Source organism: Mesoplodon densirostris, chromosome 1 (genome assembly GCF_025265405.1).
Source record: "Mesoplodon densirostris isolate mMesDen1 chromosome 1, mMesDen1 primary haplotype, whole genome shotgun sequence".
NCBI lineage: Eukaryota > Metazoa > Chordata > Mammalia > Artiodactyla > Ziphiidae > Mesoplodon > Mesoplodon densirostris.
The window spans coordinates 6,271,700-6,294,194 of record NC_082661.1 but is presented as its reverse complement, the minus strand read 5'-3'; the positions used below and the strand labels follow the sequence as shown (position 1 = coordinate 6,294,194).

Sequence of the window (22,495 nt, the reverse complement as noted above, 5' to 3'; positions counted from 1 at the left end):
CTTACTTGTTTCTTTCCAGATTTACAATCAGTTCTTTGCTTTCCAGTTGTATTCGAAAATTCAAGACTCCTGGATGATTCTGAAAGATAAATGAGAGAAGTCAGTTGAAGATCATTTCCCTTCAGTATCTCAATATGCTCTGTAGGCATAGTCAAGGGAGGGAGAGAAAAATACATTTTCTTCCCGGGACCATTCTGAGATCCTGAGTAGAGGGGATCAGAACAAGCAGGATGAGAGTCTGGGAAACGCATCACCCTCCCAGATGGTACTGACACACCTCATTCCTGGCCTCTGCACTCCTTTCCTTGGGCCATGTACCCTTGGGATCCTTCTTGACTCAACTTCCATCTCCCATAATCGACTCCTTCCTTGGTTTTGCTGTTTCTAGAGAAGGCACTTTCATTTCCCCAACTGCTCATGTCAGAAATTTGAAGTCCTTCTCCCTCAACAACTCCATCTGATCCATGAAGAGGTCCTATTGAGTCGCCCTCCAAAACACAGCTCCTGTTGTCTGGGTCTGACATCTCTCCACCTTGCTCTGGATCAAGCCACAATCATCTCTCATGGGGATGCTGCAAAACCCTTCTACCCCGGTCCCTCCACATCGACCTGTGCTTTCCTCCCATTCATCCCCCAATGGCAATGGGAGGATATTTTATTTTATTTTATTTTATTTTATTTTATTTATTTATTTTTGCGGTACGCGGGCCTCTCACTCTTGTGGCCTCTTCCGTTGCGGAGCACAGGCTCCTGATGCGCAGGCGCAGCGGCCATGGCTCACGGGCTTAGCTGCTCCGCAGCATGTGGGATCTTCCCGGACCGGGGCACGAACCCTTGTCCCCGGCACAGGCAGGCGGACTCTCAACCACTGCGCCACCAGGGAAGCCCTATGGGAGGATATTTTAAAAACTCAACCTCATCCACCTACCCCTGGTCATGACAAGCCTGCACTGATGTTCCATTGCACTGATGATAATGTGCCAACTCTTTTTAAAAAAAATATTTATTGAAGTATAGTTGAAGTACAATATTATATAAGTTACAGGTATACAGTACAGTGATTCACAATTTTTAAAGGTTATACTCCATTTGTAGTTATTATAAAATATTGGCTATATTCCCTATGTTGTACAATATATCCTCATAGCTTATTTTATACCTAATAGTTTGTACCTCTTAATCCCCTACACCTATGTTGCCCCTCCCCACCTCCCTCTCCCCACTGGTAACCATTAGTTTGTCCTCTGTATCTGTGAGTCTGCTCTCTTTTTTGTTATATTCACTATTTTGTTGTATTTTTTAGATTCCACAAATAAGTGATATCATACAGTATTTGTCTTTCTCTGTCTGACTTATTTCACTTGGCATTATGCCCTTCAAATCCATCCCTGTTGCTGCAAATAACAAAATTTTCATTATTTTTTATGGCTGAGTAGTATTCCATTGTGTGTATACACACACACACACCCATACGTACATATGTGCATGTGTGTATATATATATGTATATATATATACACACATATATACATATCTCACATGATGGACACTTAGGTTGCTTCCATATCTTGGCTTTGTAAATAATGCTGCTGTGCTATGCTATGAACACTGGGGTGCATCTCTCTTTTTGAATTCATGTTTTTGTTTTTTCTGGATATATAACAAGGAATGGAATTGCAGGATCATAGGGTAGTTCTATTTTTAGAGTTTTTTGAGAAAACTCCATACTGTTCTCCCCAGTGAATATGCCAACTCTTCAATGTGGGCTATAGCTCCTAAATGGCCTGACCTTCATGTCCCTCCATACCCACCTGCGTTGCTCTCCTCCTTGCTCACCCAGCTCTAAGCCACACTGACCTCACCCGCTCCTCAAACACACCAAGCTCCTTCATATCTCTGAGTCTTCGCACAGGCTGTTCCCTCTGCCTGGAATGCTTTCTCCCAACTCTGCTACTCGGTATCAGCTTAAATGTCAATGATCCAAAGAAGCCTTACCTCACTCCCCAGTCTAACGACATCCACCTCTCCCCAGGTAGTCTTTCTCCCAGTCTCCTGCCCTTTTCCTCCTTGTAAGGAAGAACTCCCTTCCTGCTCATTAAAATTCAGTATGTTGACTTGTGGGTCCACTTGTTTATTATACCCACGAAGGTGCCAGACAAATAATAGAAGCTCAATTAATATTTGGTGAAGGAGAGAATCAGTCAATGAACAGGGCAAACAACTCTACCAACCTCTTCTCCCTCTTGTTAGGCAGACGCCATCTTCCTCCTCTCCTCTGGGCCCCAGGAAACCCTAGTCTGTGTGTGCCCAGCTGTCAGTTGGGGGCAGGAACCTATATTCTTTGTTCTGCCCCAGAAATCCCAACAAGTTTCTTGCCCTGCCCTGGGAATGCAGCCACGTGGCAGTGTCCCTAAACCCACACCCCTACCCCAGGTACTCTCCCACTTAAAACGGGGTGGTGGAACACGCCACACTCTCTCTTGCTGAGCCCAAGTCAATGATTCAGAGTCCTTACCCCAGTCAAAATTGATGTGCCATCCTAAAGTTATTCTATGAAGCTCTTCATTTGCTTCCCCTTTCCCTGGGCATCCTCAGTGATTCTGGGGGTGGACAGTCAATTCCAACTCCCCCCAACGCCGCCACCAGCTAGCATGTTCAAATGGAGGTTTCACATTTCTCTCCAAAAGAACTTAAAATTTTTAATGTTTATTTTATTTTATTTTATTTTTTGCGGTACGCGGGTCTCTCACTGTTGTGGCCTCTCCCATTGCGGAGCACAGGCTCCGGACGCACAGGCTCAGCGGCCATGGCTCATGGGCCCAGCCACTCCACGGCATGTGGGATCCTCCCGGATAGGGGCACGAACCCGTGTCCCCTGCATTGGCAGGCAGACTCTCAACCACTGCGCCACCAGGGAAGCCCTAATGTTTATTTTTTAAAATGAATGCTGTGTTTTCATTCTGATGATGTGGAAAGAGAGTTCACGCAGCCTGACCACGCCCACCCTGACCCAGCTCACCATGGCTGCTGTGCTCAGGTCGGGGCCGGGCAGGACAGCTTGACTATCTAGGCTGATGTGAGAAGGGCAGAGGAGGGTTTAATTCACAAATGATGCAGCCAAGCTAAGCAAGGGCCAAATGCCATCACAGCCCAGTGCGGAAATAAAGGTTCCTTAGCAGCTTATAAAGTGCACATTGGAGGAGAGACGGGTCAGGACGAAACTGGCAGCACAAACTCCAGGTCACCTGCACCTCCCGGGTAGCCTTGCCCTGGTGCTGCAAGTGGCGTGTCAGTCTTGTTCAAACATCATCACCTGCATTAAATCAGTGCTGCTGACTTCAGTGTATTGGTTTTGTTTGCCTTTGCTTTGCAAGATTGTTTGGTCTTATGCTTGAATAAGAGATAGAAGAGTACGTTTATACGTAGTTCTCTAACATTCCATATTTGAAAGACACTATTATAGCTCCAGAGCACAAGGGACTTTTTTCACAACACAGCATTTCAACTCTACTATGAATTAACAAACCACACGCTACTATGTTTTAAGAGAAAAGTGGATTGTAAGTTCCAACAGCCAACCTTAAAATAATGAGTTAAGAGGAAACAAAATTGAAACAAAACCTGCAACAACATGAGTTGTTGGGTCACATGAGTTTTGGGAAAATGTCACAAGTTGCATTAACTAATGCCATATAACTGGGGTAGAGTCACATAGCGTGAAACACTACTCACTTTATTTTTAGGTCAGCCCTTGGAATGGCTCTCTGTAGTTTCCCATGTCTAATACATATGGCTATTGAAATTTAAATTAATTAAAATAAAATAAAGATTAAAAATCAGTTCATCAGTTTCAGTGGACACATTGCAAGGCTCTAAAGCAACACGTAGTTAGTAGGTACCTCTGCTAGACAGCCCAGACATGGAACATTTCCATCTTCACAGCAAGTTCACAGAAATTTCCATCTTCATTGGACATGCCTGAGTCAGTAATAAAGACCGAAAACTGGCATCATCCAATAGCTGCCCAGAACTAGACTATTTTTAATATTGGTGCCTTCAGGGGATAGAATTAAGTGCAAACCCAAACTGGATTTTTTAAAAATGTCCTTTAAGAGAGCTCTTCTCAATTTTAGTTGACAGGTGATATTATTTTTTAAGTGGTTACTTAAGCTTGAGAGTTAAACTGTTGTATTTCCAGATACATAAGATGCTTAAGTATATTTTCTGAGTTTAAACATATCTTGTTTTTTATGGATTCATTCTAGCAAATGACTATACAAACATCAGTGATCTAGTGAAAACCACAGTTTTACTTGTTATATTTTTGACACTGTCTGGTGTTTGTAACAATTGTACAGGTTTCTGAGTGTTTGCTGAACTTTTAAATTCAATATCACTATTCCTAAACACACACCACTTCTTTTGATTTTAATATAGCGTACAAAAGTGTTTCTCAGCCCTGGATTTGCTTTCGAGTCCGTTTACCTAAATTTACCTATATTTTCTGACATTTGAATTTAATTACAAACACATATAAGAATGTTCTCTCCAGGGCCTGCAATTTTTTTTTTTTTTTTTTGGTATGCGGGCCTCTCACTGTTGTGGCCTCTCCTGTTGCGGAGCACAGGCTCCGGACGCGCAGGCTCAGCGGCCATGGCTCACGGGCCCAGCTGCTCCACGGCATGCGGGATCCTCCCGGACCGGGGCACGAACCCGCGTCCCCTGCATCAGCAGGCGGACTCTCAACCACTGCGCCACCAGGGAAGCCCCCAGGGTCTGCAATTTGTACTCATTAATTATATCTTAGAAAAACAAGATTACTAATTATGCTTACAAAATATTAGAACAAAAATACATCTCAGTGTTCTGTCAAGATGTGTCCAAAGAGCATATGTATGAATATGTCTGTTTATTTGTATGTGTTTTATGTATATGTGTGAAAAGTTACTTTAATTACAAATTGTGTTAGACTAAGATATGGACACACACATCACTATTTTCTTTTGTTTTTTTCTTACACATCACTATTTTAAAGATAAATCCTGGCAATTATATTTGTGAATAAAAATGAAATATTTGCAGCACGTTTTTTCCCCATGAAAAATTCAGCTGGCTTGAACATGAACATTGGTACTAATTCTACATAAAGTCCCCTACAGGAGCTGTTAGAACGTTCTAATGTTAACATATTTCAAATGAATACATTTTCCCCCAGGGTGGTAGAAAGAGCTTTATCTGTAAATTTTACTTGAGATCTGAATGGTATAGAAGAAATCAATGGAGAAGGAGAACAGAGAGCTATTTTTTTTTTTTTTTTTTTTTTGCATTACGTGGGCTTCTCACTGCTGTGGCCTCTCCCGTTGCGGAGCACAGGCTCTGGATGCGCAGGCCCAACAGCCATGGCTCACGGGCCTAGCCGCTCCGTGGCATGTGGGATCTTCCCAGACCGGGGCACGAACCCGTGTCCCCTGCGTCGGCAGGCGGACTCTCAACCACTGCGCCACCAGGGAAGCCCCCAGAGAGCTATTTTAACTCAAAACCACTCATTGCATTAGATTTCTTAGTTTAAAAGCATGTATTCATTCCATTTTCTTTTGATTTTTAGACACTGGAGATGATGAACTAGTGTTGGTTAAATACAGCCTTCCTTTTTAAAAATGAGACGTTGATTGCCCTAATGAAACCGTGTCCTTTATTGAATGCTTAAAGAACTGCATTTGCTGAATAAGTCAATTAAATGCTTATCAATAGGCTAGAAATGTTTTGACGGTCATTATAATTCTAGTTTTCCAATTGGCAAAAGTATATCCAAAAGAGTATATAAAATGTGTAAGTACAAGTTAAAAAACAAGAATAAAATAATCATCAGGGTACCTACCACCCGGCTGAAAAGTCAAAATATTACCAGAATCTTAGAAAACCCCTGTATTTATTTGCTAAGGCTGTCATAAGAAAATATCTCAGACTGGGTAGCTTAACTATCAGAAATTTATTTCCTCACAGTTCTGGAAGTTAGAAGTCCCTGATCAGGGCAGGTTTAGTTTCTTCTGAGGCCTCACTCCTTGTAAGTTCCTCATGGAAATGAGTGTGGGCAGGCTCCCCCAAATGGTTTGCCCAGGGAGGTCTGCCAAGTAAGGCTCTGGCCAGACACCACTGCCCATCACTTGGACCCTCAGCTGCTTTGTGCTCTTTCTAAAGTTTCCCACAATGTACTTGCCCAGCACATCCCACTTAACTGGAAATATAAACACTTTTTTTTTTTACATCTTTATTGCAGTATAATTGCTTTACAATGGTGTGTTGGTTTCTGCTTTATAACAAAGTCAATCAGTTATACATATACATATGTTCCCATATCTCTTCCCTCTTGCGTCTCCCTCCCTCCCACCCTCCCTATCCCACCCCTCTAGGTGGTCACAAAGCACCGAGCTGATCTCCCTGTGCTATGCAGCTGCTTCCCACTAGTTATCTATTTTACGTTTGGTAGTGTATATATGTCCATGCCACTCTCTCGCTTTGTCACAGCTTACCCTTCCCCCTCCCCATATCCTCAAGTCCATTCTCTAGTAGGTCTGTGTCTTTATTGCTGTCTTACCCCTAGGTTCTTCATGACAATTTTTTTTCTTAAATTCCATATGTATGTTAGCATACGGTATTTGTCTTTCTCCTTCTGACTTACTTCACTCTGTATGACAGACTCTAGCTAGGTCCATCCACCTCATTACAAATAGCTCAATTTCGTTTCTTTTTAGGGCTGAGTAATATTCCATTGTATATATGTGCCACATCTTCTTTATCCATTCATCCGATGATGAACACATTTTTAAAAAGTGATATTTTGATTAGCTACAGTTTTTTTTTTCTTCTCAGTATTATCCATTGGGCTGCCTTTATTATTTATTTATTTATTTATTTATTTATTGTTAATAACATTTTTAGTCACAATAACCTCTTAAGTGATATCCTATAACAATGTAAATTATTTTCTCTGCTATCTGTTACTTACGAGCACTATTATAAGAACAATAAAGGAATCTTAAAAGTGATCTTATTTCCCATTTTACTCCAAAATGTTGGGCTGTCATTCTTTAATCTGTGTAAATGGGAGCTCACCCAAAATTGAATTTAAATTATTTCACCCATATATCCCAAGTCAATAAATGTAACTTTTCATGGATGCAGGGATGCTTATGATTTGTTTTTGCCTCTGATGGATGGAATGATACACAATATCGTCTCTTTGGTGTTTCTATGTCCTTAAAGAATAGCCATTCTCAATGACTTAGAAAAATCTGAACCTGACCATGAAGTTGAAATAAGGTGGCAGTGAGCCTGCAGAAGGAAGGGGCCTGCATTAAAAAAATCAGATGTGGGGTCAACAGCCAAGTCCACTCCCATCACCACTTCTGGGTTATCCTTTCAAAGACAATGGTCAGTTCTGAGCCAAAGTCGTTAGTCTCAACCACCAATACTAGAAACTCAGAGGGACCTAATTTTTCAAGCAGAACAACAATATTAAAATACTGCATTCAAGGGACTCCGAAATAACTGGATCCCTCTCCGGCACTAAATAAATGCTTCAGGCTGCTGCCCTGGCACTCATGGGGCACGAGAGAGTCATTTATTGCTATGAATATTTAGAGGCAATCTTGATTACCACTTTAATATCAGTGCAGCAGTTCCATAGCCGGGAAGATATGGGCCCTGTGGAACTGAGAGAGGACAAAATTGAATTAGCTGGAGAATAACACAGTAAAGGAACGAGGGCACTGCAGCACCACGATGGGCGTCTCTGGCTTGAGGGCTTTTAGTTGTTATGTAAATGACAATAATGTTTATTCATGAGTCCTTGATACTTTTCTCTGATGGAAAATTTACATCAGCAAACCACTTGTTAAAATGTGCAGCACGGCACACATTATCTTAAGGTAAAAAGTGCTTTTGAAAGATGTGGAATGCAGTTTGAAGTTGTTTGTGTGTTGCAGCGTTAGGTTCTTTTTCTCACGGATTCTTCTTACTGTATTTCTCTGCGTGATGGGTTTACCGATTTCTAGCCCACGTCTCCCTTCCCACCAAAAAAAGGCACGACCTCACCACCTTTGGCCTGTGTGATGCTCTGAATTCAAGCTCTTTATGCTGTTGCTACTGGTGGGATTACTCTTGCTTAAATTTGCAACAAACATTTTAGATTTCCATTTTTGATTACTGTCGCTCTAGCCAGGTCATCTTAAAGCCTCATTAATTCACTGAAAGATTGCCATTCTGCCCCCATGCATCTGTACGCTACAGGATTACTGTTCCTCATGCTCTGTGTCCATCTGAGGACAACGGCAGATTCTGAGCGGACAACGGTCATCTGTCCCCTCCCAGAGCTCACTGCTGGGTTGTAAGAGGAGACCAACAACATGACTTAACGGAAAGCAATCTAGAAGCACGACAGTGCAGGTTTCTCAAACTTAACCCATCTACATTTCAACTCTTACGTTACCGCCCCTCCCCAATCCAATGCAAAGGGGAACTCGGGGCAACTTCACAGCAGCTCCCCCAGAACTCCCCAGCTTAGTTAACAATGCACCTTCTTAAACCCCTTCAGCCATGTTGTCTTCACACCACCAACAGTCTGGCCTCTCTCACCCCTAAGCTCCTGGCACACGGCTGAACTGGTCAGGCTGCAGCTGGCTTCTGGGCCTCTGCACCAGCTGAGCCTTTGCTGGAGGGCCCTCCTGGGCTCTCGAGGGGCCTCACCTCCAGGTCTCAGCCTGGACGTCACACCCCCCCATCAAGAAAGCCCCCCATCCCAGCAGGCTCTTTGCCCCACACACCGCCTCTCTCTCTTTCTAGCCATCTCATTTGTGATCATGTATTGGTGTGTTGATTTTTCTTGTTAATTGTCTATCTCCCCTTTTCAGAAATAGAAACTTTGTAGGAAAAGGGAATTTTTCTGCCTTGTTCCACATCCTATTCCCAACACTCAGAATGGGGCCACCTAGAAACTTCTGTGGGATGACAGAAGACAGGCGCGCGGTAGCAGGAGATGGCGGGAGGGATACTGATTCAAGGGGCAGCGGAGGTATAAGTGTCACTTCAGGAGGCATGAAGAGCCGTCTGGGCTCTCCTCCCGGGTCACTGCTGACCCACGCGCAAGGCCGAAGTCCATCCATCTGGGCCCCGCCTCACTCTCAGAGGCTGACGGCCCACAGATGCAAGCAGCTGCACAGAGGATCCCTTGGTAGTGAGCGAGGAACTGGGCCTTCGAAGGTGCCTTGGGTTCTGTTCCTCTGCGGAGAGGAAGAGGGGCTTGCTGGGAGCTGGACCACCTATACTCGGGGCGGCCGAGAAGGCCAGTGAGTGCGAGCTCCCAGCCTGGCTCCTGGCCCCTCCGAGGACGCCTGCTCGTCCCGCTTGGTTTCTTTGGACCTCAGTGATGGAGAGCCCAGACCAGAGCAGAGGGGCAGAGAGCGCGCTGTAAGAGGAGGAGGGGATGAATCAGCGGAAATCAAGGTCAAACACAAGGTGGTGGCTATGGGGGCTGCAGAGCTAGAAATCAGAGCCATGCCGGGAAGGGGGTGAGCAGATCAGGGTAGGAGGGGCTTGTGGACGTCCTATTCTGCCACTTAATGGTTCTTAACTGCCCTGGGCTTGGGGGCTGAACCCTGGACACCGTGTGGTGACGTGGTGGCCTAGGAGCTGAAACGTGTGGTGAGACTGTGTTGCTGAAATGGGCCCCTGACATCAGATCCCAGCAGGCTGTGCACCGGTCCTCAGACCTCTGCTGCCCTACCGTCCGCTCTGCCTTCAGACATCTCGATTAGCAGGAAAGAGAGACAAACTCGAGCTCCACCTGGCCGCCTGCTCATGGCTCAGGAACATCAGGACGCCCAGGGCAGGAGGCCAGTGGCTCAGATGGACTTCCCCGTCGGCCATGCTCCCCACCACTCGGAAGACCGTCCGCAGCCCTAGTGCCATGGGCCCGCCATCCCGCCCACACGAGGTACCGGCCCCTCTGGAATATTCAGTATTGGTGACGTGGCATCATTGACAACAGGGCTGGTGACGAGGGCCGCTGCCACGAGAAGAAGGCCTGGGCCGAGTGCCAGGGCCCAGGGTCACTTCAGCATCTTCAAGCTACCTACAACAGCTACGAAGGAGGTCACTGAGCCCCTGTGTGATGGCTAGGGACAGCTTAAGTTGGATATTTAGGAAGCAAATAGGTAACAATCCCTCCTCCTTTGAATGCAAAGGAACACTAATCTCACCTAAGAAAGAACTATGTCATTGCATCTCGGAAACAGTGTTGTTCCATGTAGGAAGCTGAACCCGGGAAGGGGTCAGGCCAGAGATGTGTCCACAGACAGGCTGGATGCTGCCCCTCAGACGGAGGGACTACAGGTCGGTCATTTCGCTCTGCTGGGCCTCGGCTTCCTCACCAGGAGACCGGGGGACAACAATACTGTCTATCAGTGTGGTCGGCAGATTAATGGGGCCCCAGAGATGTCCTAATCCTGGGAACCTGTGAATATGTTACCTTACCTGGAAAAAGGGACCTTGCATATGTGATAAAGGGGGACAGGGAGATATTATCCTCATGTATTCAGATGGGCCCAGTGTACTCAAGAGGATCCTTAAAAGCAGAGAACGTTTCATTGCTGGGGTTGGAGAGATGCCACAGGAGAAGAACTTGACCACTTTGCTCACTTTGAAGATGGAGCAAGGGAGCCATACGCCAAGGAAGCAGTGGCCTTGAGAAGCTGGGAAGGACCCTTAACCTTCAGCTGGCGAGAACACAGAGACCGTGGCCCGACAACCTCCAAGTTGGCGGACTTCTGCCAACATCTGAAATGAGCAGGGAATGGACCCTCCCCTGATGGCTGCCATCATAAAGGGCAGCTCTGGGAACACTTTGATGTTAACCTGGTGAGATGTGAAGCAGGAAACCAAACCAGGCTGCCGGCCTTGTGACCTTCAGAACTGAGAGATCAAAAATGGGTATCGTTTCAAGCCACCTAAGTTGTGGTGGTTTGTTAGAGCAGCGATAGAAAACTGGACCATCAGGAAGGTTGCTGTGAGATTCAAATGGTAAAATGTCTGTTTGGAAACCATCCTGCATGATAAAATGGAAATGCATTTTTATTACATAAGTCCAATCACAAACGAAGCTGCTACTTCCCAGCATGACAGTGACAAAACACCATTTCACTTATTATTTATTGCTATTTACCCAAATTGCAACCCTTTTATGCTTTCTGTGTTTTGATCTAAATGGGCATAATAAATTACGTTTTTTAAAACGCTAACGAGTTTTCAAAAAGAAATATAATACGTTCATTAATTGGGGGCCTGTTTATAAGGCAGGCACCAGGCCAGTTCCTGGGGAGATGGCTCAAAGCAACTTATCTCCTCCCTTGTGTAAGTAGTAGGAAGTCCTTTGTCCTGTCACTTTAGCAGCAATATTTTAACTTCACCTTTACACCCCTTGCTTCACTAGCCTCTGACCCAGGCACACCTTTCAAATCTTTGGATCACACAATGCCTTACCTAACCAATTGATTCTTTTCTTAAAGAAGTAGAGATGAAGAATAAGTAATTAACGGATGACTAGATCTGTTCCCCAGCTTCCCCTTCAGTCATCTCATGGGCAAACTGCATGAACAGGACAGCATCTAAAGAAAGACCACAAGGAGTCAGCAAGTCTGCACACAGTGAAGGATGACAAAGACTCTGACCTCCTCTCTAAGCGATTAACTGCACCTAGCTTCCCCTCTTACCCTTAAAAGACTTTCATGGCCAAGCAGAATCTTTTGAGTTGGTTCTTGGACACGAGTCCGCATTCTCACCAGGTTGCCGGCCTCCTGAATAAAGCAGACTTTCCTTTTCCAACCAACACTTGCCTCTTGAGTATTGGCTTTCGAGCAGCAAGCAGCCAAACCTGAGTTTGGTAACACTTGTTTAGTATGGAAAGAAGATATTATACCTATATGACCAGTGTTATGGAAGGGGATAGAAGGTTCTGAAAGACCCACATGGACACAACACAAAATACACGCACGCACTTCATCTTGACGTGAAATATTCTAAAGATAATACTCTCTAAGATTTGCTTACTGATATAATATTAGAAAAGAGAACAGAGCATTACTTTTTGGAATGACTTGCCTAGTCTTACAAGACACAGCTGTAAAATAATATGCACTGTGTTTATTAACTAGAAAGTTTGGTTTCCAATTCAAAATTCATTTATCTAACTAATTATTTTAGGTCTGGCAACTTTCATATACCATTTTTTTTTTCCTACAACAACATTTTGAAACTGTCAGTCAGAGGAAGTTAATAGCTTAAGTTGCTAGTTTGTTTGCATGCAAGCTGTCTTCCAGAGAGAATATCCCATTCATATGTTGACTAAGGGCCATTTATGATGCATCACTGTAATCTCTTTCAAATAAACATTAGTGGAATATAATAAACTCTTTAAAAAGTAATCCTGCTATTGATCATGGAGGCACCACCAAATCATTCTGTCCTAACTGAAGCCTGGTGCAAACAAGTTTTTCTGCTTCAAACAGAATTACAGCCAATTGCTAACTTTTTATAAACCATACCCTAATTGCTCCGTGAAAACTCATGCTAAAAGCCTCATGGAAAGCTATGAGAATTCACATTTCACAACTTCAGACAAAAATTGCAGTATGACTGTCCCCAGCTTTTCCCATCGCTCGCCCTGTCACACTATTCCTTGGGCCATTTGGGCCTCAGAATCAGGAGGGAGAAAGAGCAGGAAGGAGAAAGGTTGCTGGCAGGGGCTGGAGGAGGCCTCCAGGGGCAGAGTTAGGAGATGGAGCCAGAGAGGATGGTGCTGTGGACATAGACAGGTGCAGCCCTGTGACAGAGGACACGAGAAGGGCAGTGGAGGAGTCAAGTGGCCACTCACTCCACTGGGTTCAAAGGACTTTGCACCCCTTGAAGATACAGTTTTCCATCTTCATCCTAGCTCGGTTCTGGGATAGGGAGGTCCTCAATCAGTGTACTTTGCTGAATGAAAACTTGAGTTCAACTTTCTTTTCTGTTAAAATACTAGTAAAGTCAACCAATCATAAATCCAGTAACACTTATAGGCAACTTTGTCTTCTACGCAGAGGACCCTCAAGTCCAAATCTCCAGCTCCAACCTCTATCTTGTGATGGGAACGCCCACACGTCAGGTCGAACAGATCCCTTACCAGCAACTCAAATGCTACTGGGTTTAAAACTCACTCCCCATGTTTCCCATCATCTCTACAACTTCCTGAAGTGCCCTGCTCGTCCAGGACCCCTTCTCTTCCCTGTTGTCATCATCATCATCATCCTTTTGTGCCACATTCGTACCGTCTTCTGACTCTTGCCTTTCTCCCCATCTCATGTTGAATGAGTGGTCAAGCCCTGTGGACCCTGTCTCTGGACACCTCTGGAATTCTTTCTGTTCCTGCTGTGTGGTCCTCACCCCAGCTCTCCTGAACACTCTTGCATCAACCAGTCCTAGACATGGTGCCCTGAGCTCTTTTACGAACGCAGGGCTCAAATCCTATATCTCCCCTTCATCTTGGTCTGAAGCAGAGGTTCCTCAGCTTTCCATCCTCCTCAGTATGTCCACTCTCCCTCCCTGCCCACTCAACACTCAAGGGCAGAGTTGACAAACATTTCCTATAAAGAGCCAGATAATAAATATTTTAAGCTATGCGGGCCATTTGGTCTTTGCCAGGACTACTCAACTCTGCCCTCGCAGGCAAAAAGAGCCACAGACAATACCTAAATGAATGAGCGTGGCTATGTGCCACTAAAACCTTATTTATGGACACCGATGTATGAATTTCATGTAATTTTATATATCATGAAACACTCATCCTCTTTTGATTTTTTTTCCCAGCCACTTAAAAATGTAAAAAACCTTCTTGAACCCGAGCTAGTATCCAAATCACCTGGAGGGCTCGTTGAGATGCAGATTGTAGGGTCCATCACAGAGTTTCTTATTCAGTAGATCTGAGACAGGGCCTGGGCATTCGGACTTCTCATAAGTACCCAGGTGATGCTGCTACTGTTGGTCCGGGGATCAGATTTTCCCAATCGCTGTGCTAGACCAAGTTTCACAGGGTGACAGTTCACAAGCTCCACTCAGCCTGCAGCTAATGTTGGTTTGGCCCCAAAGTGCATGCCACCCAATTTGTCAATCTGATTTAATTGCTAACCTCTAAGAGTCAGGAGAATTCTCAGACAAACCTGGATGTGTTGCTTCTCAGAGGAAAAAAAAATCTCAGAAAAAGGGCAACCCTGGGCTTGCACTTCAGGGGACGAGAATTGGCTGAAACTGAAGAGAAGCTGCCTGTTCTTCCAGCCCCACCTGCCCTACGTTACCTGCACATGGAGGCCAAGGGGCAAAGGTGATCTATCATCTTATGCCTGGCCAGCTTTGCTTGTTTATAACACCAGCCTGGCCCCTTGCAGCATTTGAATTCGCAATCTCCGGTCTAATGTCAAATAGGATGTTGATACTAGTTGGATGATTAGAAATATGTGTGGAAGGAATGGTTGAGCTCAGCTTTCCTTCTCTTGCCTCCTCTGGCCTCCCAAACTCCTCCTCATCCCACAAGGCCCCTGAGAGGCTCCTAACCTTTGAAGCCCTCCCTGATGACTCAGGTAGAACTCTCCTCTCTTCTTCCTGCACGTTACACTTCCACATGCTGCCTGGACTATACTTATTTCTGTTCATGGCAAAGTGCTCACTAGGCTACAAGCTCCAGGAAGCCTTAGCCAACTTTGAATATCCATCAAGCTGCCTCAGGTGCTACTTTCTTATACATCCAAACCACGAAACCAATGCTTATTGGTTTGATTAAGTTGAACTTGATCAATACATTCAAAGATGTTGCTCATTCATCTTTTCATCAAATAGTTACATGCCAGATACTGTGCTATGTTCAGGCAGTCTACCCTGCTAACCAATCTTGACCCTCACTACAAAGTTCAGAGTCATGAAAATATCTTATTATACTGAACAAAAGAATATACCAGCTACTTTGTTATTGATGTTGTGTTGACAAAGTTCCATACTTAAATCCACCCTTAATACAGACAATTTTTAGACCAATATAGAAAATCTCATCCTTGCTGAGAATGAGACTGGAGTTATCACAAATGTGTGATCAGCAAATCCTTAGCCTATTTTGAGCTTTCCTGGATTAGCCATCTTAAACTAAACCACAGAGTGTAAATATGACAGCATTTAGGAGGCTACTGTGGAAACTGCAGGATTTCTACCAGGACAATACTAGCTGCCACCAAGTGGTCATAACAAATGAAGTTCACAGTCACCACTGTGCCCTCATGTCCTTCACTGGCTGTCCATGGCTTTCACTTTGTGAAAGGACAGCCAGGAGTGCTCAGGGATTCCTTTTTGTCCTGCTGGGCAGAAAAAAGAGCAGTTCCATTCCTATAAACGACTTTGTGACATTTATGCAAAACTGGACCAATAATCAATTACCTGGACTTTAAAACTAAGTAATGTTGACTTAACAAAGAAGAGTCAAGACAGCTAACAGATGCAGCATGGGGTATGAATAATTTATAGCTGACTTACAAGGTTTTTAACCAATGAAAACCAAAATTCCATTATTTTCTAGAGATGGAATGTCATACAGGGATACCTGCTTAAGTCCTGCTGATAAAATCTTTTATTTGTAACAGTTTCAAGGAGAAAAGTTCAGAAACGATTTCAGATGAGTTACTTGCTAGAAGACATTTTGTATAAACAAAGTTGTGTGTATGTATATGGATTTTTCTCAAACAGAAAATAGGATCTTACCTAAAGTTGCAATGAAATAAGGAACAATAAAAACTGTTGCATGGTCATCAAGTTTATAAAGGTTTCTCTGCTAATTCTTTATAAATAGAAAAGCTGGGCTTACACAGGGAACTATATTTAATACCTTATAATGACTTACAATGGAAAAGAATCTGAAAAAGAATATATATATGTATGTAAACCTGAACCACTTCACTGTACACCTAAAACTAACACAACATAGTAAATCAATTACACTTCAGTAAAGAAATTTTTTTTAAAAAGCTGGGCTTAGGGCTTCCTTGGTGGCACAGTGGTTGAGAGTCCGCCTGCCAATGCAGGGTACACGGGTTTGTGTCCTGGTCCGGGGAGATCCCACATGCCGCGGAGCGGCTAGGCCTGTGAGCCATGGCCGCTGAGCCTGCGCGTCCGGAGCCTGTGCTCTGCAACGGGAGAGGCCACAGCAGTGAGAGGCCCACGTACCGCAAAAAGGAAAAAAAAAAAAAAAAGCTGGGCTTAGTGGAAGATAAAAGGAAGTGATTAATTAAGCCCATCTGTAGCTTTACCCTAAACTAGAACTCAATTTTTTCATTATAGCCACCTTCCCCTCCCTAAAAAAAAAAAAAAGGATCACAACAGACTCAGGGTCAAATTCAAGCTCCATGAATTACTACCTCTGCTGTGGCTTAGTCATTGTTAGCCTCTCTGAGCCCATTTCTTCACTTGTAAATCATAATAATATCAGCTGGGAGGATTAATGACATGGTTTGTATCAACACGTGGACAGGGCTGGCACATAGGAGGCACTTCATGTGATGACAGTAAGAATTACACCACACTGCTGCTTGTATTGATGACACCTCTTTCCTTTTGCTAAGAATATATTTTTGCCTTCCAATCCAGCAAAGCAGTCCCATTCTTATAATCTACTTTCCATTTTGTTGTAAACCATAACATCTGATAGCAAAAATACAGAGGCACACACATATTTATTTCTGTTCTTCTACTGGAATTGTTGAGAAAAAGAATTCCTCATAAGAGCTTTATCCAAACTGTCAATCATGGTTACCTGAGTAAGAAAAGAAAGATGAATAAATCCCTTCTCAAAAATTTAGGGGACTCTGTCCCCCACCCCAAAAATATACACACGCTCCTGCCCCTGTTCCACCTGTACATTGTTTTTGGCCCATCCTAGAACGATGGTGTTTGTAAAGAAAAGCAAAAGAAACAAAACTATGGGATGTGGAATAGACAGAAGGCAAGCCAATCTCTCTTCATCTGACAAGAAGAAGCTCAAAATAAACCACTGTGATGAAGCATTGAGTAACAGGAAACACACATGCACTTGATGGGTAAATTGTGCATCTACACACCATGTCTGCCGTAAATAATGCAAACTGCTGGCAGGTAGATTTCATGAAAGGCAGTGGCTGGAGAGAACAGCAGGCTTACACCCACCTCTGTTTGTGGGGACCATCAGGACGTGTGCACCAGAATATATTTTACATTAAAACGCTGGGTAGGTCACTGTCTTTTCCTTCTTTTTAAATATCCTGTTGAAAAGAACTATATTTTCAAAGTCATGCAAAGTCATCATTCCCTCCTCAAACACATCTTTTGTGGGAGCTACACACCCCTGTTCCTTCCATGGTTTTCCACCAGGTATGGTTATCAATGAGTCACTATTCAGGGACTCTGCTCTGGAACCACATCATTTAAAAAAATTTTTTCATTTATTCTTTATTGTGTTGTATGAAGTCCCTGTGTAATGCAAGTATGTACTGTATGAAAATACCCATATTTCCAAATCACATTATGTGGTGTAGACCACAGCCTGCAGAAGCATCGTGTGTAGCCTTTACAATCCATGGTTGGATTTACACTTTACAATCCACTGTTGGCTGCTGCAAAAAGTATGATAACAGATGAAGCGGGGGGGGGGGGGGAAGGGGGGAAGAAAGCTAAGTATAAATACACTTCGCCAAACATACACAGCTTACAATGGAACCCTCATGGAAACAAGCTAAATGACCACATTTGATGTGATATCTATAAAGTGTAGACTCTGCAATAAAAAGCCAAAGGCACATAAAATATATATTTTAACTTTAAAAATTACAGTAATTCTTTGCTTGTGTCTTACCAATATGTATCTGACAGTCAAAATTTCACAATATAGATATAATAGATAGAGCTATACTGTATAAGAGCAACAAGAAAATCCCCCAAATCCATAGTCATTCAAATGTGAAAACAGAGAACAGTTTCAACAATGGAGAATTTGCTATGGTGAGCCCAAACCATCTAATATAGAAAAGAGTCTAGAAAAAAGTCTTAGATGTTAAATAAATTTTGACTTCCTCTTGCTCAGAGAATGTTCTTAAAATGCAACCATGGTTGTAATATTTCAGATATGAGTCACCAAATTTAGATTTCAGTGCCACTCCTTATCCTCCTAGATCTGTACCTTAAAGGTCTATAAGTTCGGTCCAGGACTGCATCAGCTTGTCACCTACTATGATCCTGTGAATTGCTATTATCCCAGATTCTCCCTTCCTATACCTGCTTAGCTATTTTTTTAAGTGAACTGCGGGCCTCGTCATTTTGCTTATTGATTTATCTTATGAATTTTGACTGATAGTTCAACTTATTGAGAACTTTTAAAGCCATGGCTCTTTTGGCCAACCTAGTAGCTACTCAGTGCCATGTCAGCCTTATTAAAGTATGATATTACAGTGTTGGTGAGATGCCAAGAAATGAGCACTTTCATGCACAGCTGATACAAGTGTAAATTGGTACAGCCTTCCATGAAGCAATCTGGAAATAGTTATAATACCCCTTAAAAATGTATATATCTTTGATTCAACAATTCCAATCTTAATTCATTTAAAGGAAATAACCAGAAAAGTATGTACAGATATAAGCAGAAAGATATTTAGCACAGCTTATATTGAAAAGTTACAAAATGCCTATATGTCCACCCCAGGGGAATGGTTTAAAAATGAGACAGGAAGCAAGTGATAACGATATTATAGTCATTAAGCTGATGGTCCAAGAATGGAGAAGTTCTGCTTCTGATGATGACAGTCTGAGTAATTTGGACTCATCTTCCCACTGAAAACAACTATAACAGCTGGGAAAAATATACAAAAATTCTACTTGAAGACAATGTAGAGTTTCCAAAGAAATAAAGAGTCATGGGACCATGACCCAGGGAGAGAAGAAAGTCCAAGGTGTGAACCCAGAATTGGAGGTTAATTTTCCCACCCAAGGCACGTGCAGATATTAGAAGAAGCAGTTTAGAGGCTGAAAATTTCAGCAGAACTTTCAACAGACTCACAGGGCCGAGGGGACAAAATTTGGATATCAGAGACTGCTAAGAAGGGGTACTGACAACTCCCTATTCTGGGCTTTGGATTGGGATCTCTAAATGCTAAGCCCTAGAAGAAAGGGTGAATCATAAGTAGAACAGTCCTCAAGGAGACTGAAACCTGCTTAGTCCCTGATCACAAGCACTCCTGGACTAGGCACCAGTCATATAACATCAGTGTCTCAAATTATCCTTAAGCTTTCCATATACAATGACACTCAAAAACTAACTGGGCATAAGTGGATACCAAGAAGAAGAGACTGAAATTCAGGAGAAACCATAGAAACTGATCTAGAGGAGATCCAGTTAATGGAGCTAACAGAGACAGACTTTTAAAATGACTATGCTTAGTAGGTTCAAGGAGTTAAAAAACAAAAATTTCAGCAGAGAATTGGAGCTACATGGCTTTCTAGAACTGAAAAATATAACTCATTGAATAGGTTCAACAGCAGTTTAGACATAGCTGAAGAGAGCAACAGTGAGTGGAAAATAGGTCTGAAGAAAATATGCAGGACTAAAACATAAAGAGACAAAAGGGTGGAAAATTTCGAAAAGGGCTTAAGAGATGTATGGGATATGGTGAAATGTCTATGCATGTGCAGAGATGCAGGTAAAAGAATATAAGAGAAAACACAGCAGAAGCAATATTTGAAGAGAAAAAAACTAGGAATTTTTCAAAACTGGCAAAAGACATTGAGACCCACATTTTTAAAACACCATGAATCCTAATCACTATAAATAAAAGTAAAAACTACACACAGACCTAACATAGTAAAATTTCTGAAAAATAGAGATGAAGAAAAAAATACAATATCTTAAAAGGAGCAGCAATAATTAGCAGATAATATCACAGAAAATAATGGAATATATTATAGTGCTTAGAGAAAATAATTTCCACCTAGAGTTCTATACCCCATGAAATATCCTTAAAAACTAAAGATGAAATGAAAGCATTTTCAATCAGACAAAAATGGAAAGAACTCATAAGTAACAGATTGCATTAACGGAATACTAAGGGCTTTTCTTCAGGCAAGAGGAAACTTACCCTTGAAAGCTGCTTGGAGATGTAAGAAGGCATGAAGAGGTAAGATTAATATGTGGGAACCTCTAAATGAATATTAAAGGCATGATACAACAATAATAAGAGAGAGAGGAAGTAAATATAACCCAATGAATGAGTTATAGCAGTTTAAATGGCCTGTGTTCACTTTCAATGACTTCATTTCCAATGATTATTTTTCAAATGGAAGATTTCAGAAAGAGAAAGACAAATACTGTATGCTAACACATATATATGGAATTTAAGGAAAAAAATGTCATGAAGAACCTAGGGGTAAAACAGGAATAAAGACACAGACCTACTTGAGAATGGACTTGAGGATATGGGGAGGGGGAAGGGTAAGCTGTGACAAAGCGAGAGAGTGGCATGGACACATATACACTACCAAACGTAAGGTAGATAGATAGTGGGAAACAGCCGCATAGCCTAGGGAGATCAGCTCGGTGCTTTGTGACCACCTAGAGGGGTGGGATAGGGAGGGTGAGAGGGAGGGAGACGCAAGAGGGAAGGGATGTGGGAACAGATGTATATGTATGAGTGATTCACTTTGTTATAAAGCAGAAACTAATAAAAAAAAAAGATTTCATGACCCAAGGCCTTGGTGGTCCTACCTAAAACTTCAGTCACTAGAGATATAGGCTGTATTTCTTCTGGCTGCACCCATTTCTCCAACAAATCTGCTGAGCATCTATTATGTGCATACTGTGCAGGGTGCTGGGACCACAGAGATGAAAACACCCATTTTATAGGTGAAGAAGAGAAACTCAGGGAGATTAAGCAATTTGCTCAAGGTCACCGGGCTCATTAGTGGCAGAGCTGAACTCCAGGTCTATTTCCTTGTCACAGATCTTTTACTAAGCAGTTCTTACTCCCAATCAAAAATGATGTATATATGAATGCTCAGCTGGAATGTATCCACATTATAGTTTTATTGCTATTAACACTCAGCTTTTTTCTCTCACATCCCTGCATCACTGTCACTCTCTTCACTATCTCCAAGTTATTCCCTTTAATCATTTTCCCTACTCTCTGTGCCTTTGCAGCACAAAGTATCTTGAATTCATTCATGAAATGTGCAATCTTCTATTTACTCAGATGTCAAGCCTACAGAATTCTGTAGTTGAAAGAATCCCACTGGGATTCCCAACCATTTAAGGTCACTGCCCAAATCATGCATAGCTGCTATCCACTCACCCTGGCCAAGAGCTGGGGTCAGGGTGAAAGCTGAAGCTCCAAGGCGGCCCAGGAAAGAAAGAAGGAGGCTGCTGTTTCCCTCCACCTGCCTGAACCCATCCCACCTGATGGAACCTGGGCAGACGGGAGAAGGCCAGTGCTGATACTATCAATGGGGCTCCTTTCTGCTTTGCATCACCAAATTCAGTACCTCCAAGCTAAGAGTTAGCCCCCTTAACTCTGGCAATAACTTTTGCATATATCTGCATGTATCTTTAACAACTTGGAGGGGAAAATTCCTTCTACCAAGCAATAATCAATCACATGCCTCTACATAATTTACAGTCAAGACACATTTTTAGAACACTGAAATATTGCTTCAACGTTTCTGCTCTTAACATAAGACTCTGATTTTATTTGCTGGAGAACATATTAGCACAGGACCTCACATTTTTTTGATAATAGGAAACACAAAAACTGACCTGACTAAAGAATAACATTCCGAACAGGAAAATAAAAACCCTTAAAAACCAGATATAAAAGTCTACATAGGCTTTTGTAGACTTTTGTAGTGTTGAATTCTTCTTACATGTCCACAGATTAAGTGCTGCTCATGTACAAATATTGCTATGAGATCCCACAACTATATTATGATGAAAAAGACCAACTTCTGAGGGGGCCCAAAGGTTTCTGTTAGCAGGTCTTTTGAGTTTCATCTGCTGAATAAAGGCAAATATTCAAAGTAAACAACTATTTTAATAGGTAGGTTGAAATCAATGCTTATCAACCTGGGGTGATTTTGCCCCCATGGCAAATGTGGCAACATCTGGAGATGTTTCCGATCGTCATGACTGGGTGAGGGATGCTACTGGCACAGGGTGGGTAGAGACCAGGGATGCTGCTAAATATCCTACTGTGTACAGGATAACCCAGTGTTCCCCCACTCCTCCAGCAAAGAATTATCCAGTCCAAAATGTTAATAGTGCCACAGCTGAGAAGCCCTGATTTAAAATTTTTCTTCATGAAAAGCTGTATTTAACCAGATGGTCTGTAAGTTAATAAATACTAACAATTCCCTGCTTTACA

At 42.7% G+C, this 22,495-nt stretch overlaps 1 protein-coding gene across 1 annotated transcript in view; it reads right to left on the bottom strand.

Moving 5' to 3' along the window:
• Window positions 1-22,495, bottom strand: part of ADAM12 (ADAM metallopeptidase domain 12) — a 406,064-nt gene that overhangs the window by 282,319 nt on the left and 101,250 nt on the right. Inside the window, exon 3 of the mRNA XM_060098411.1 lies at window positions 6-79. Within this exon, the coding sequence (XP_059954394.1) occupies window positions 6-79 (74 nt within the window). The remainder of the gene's footprint in view (window positions 1-5; window positions 80-22,495) is intronic.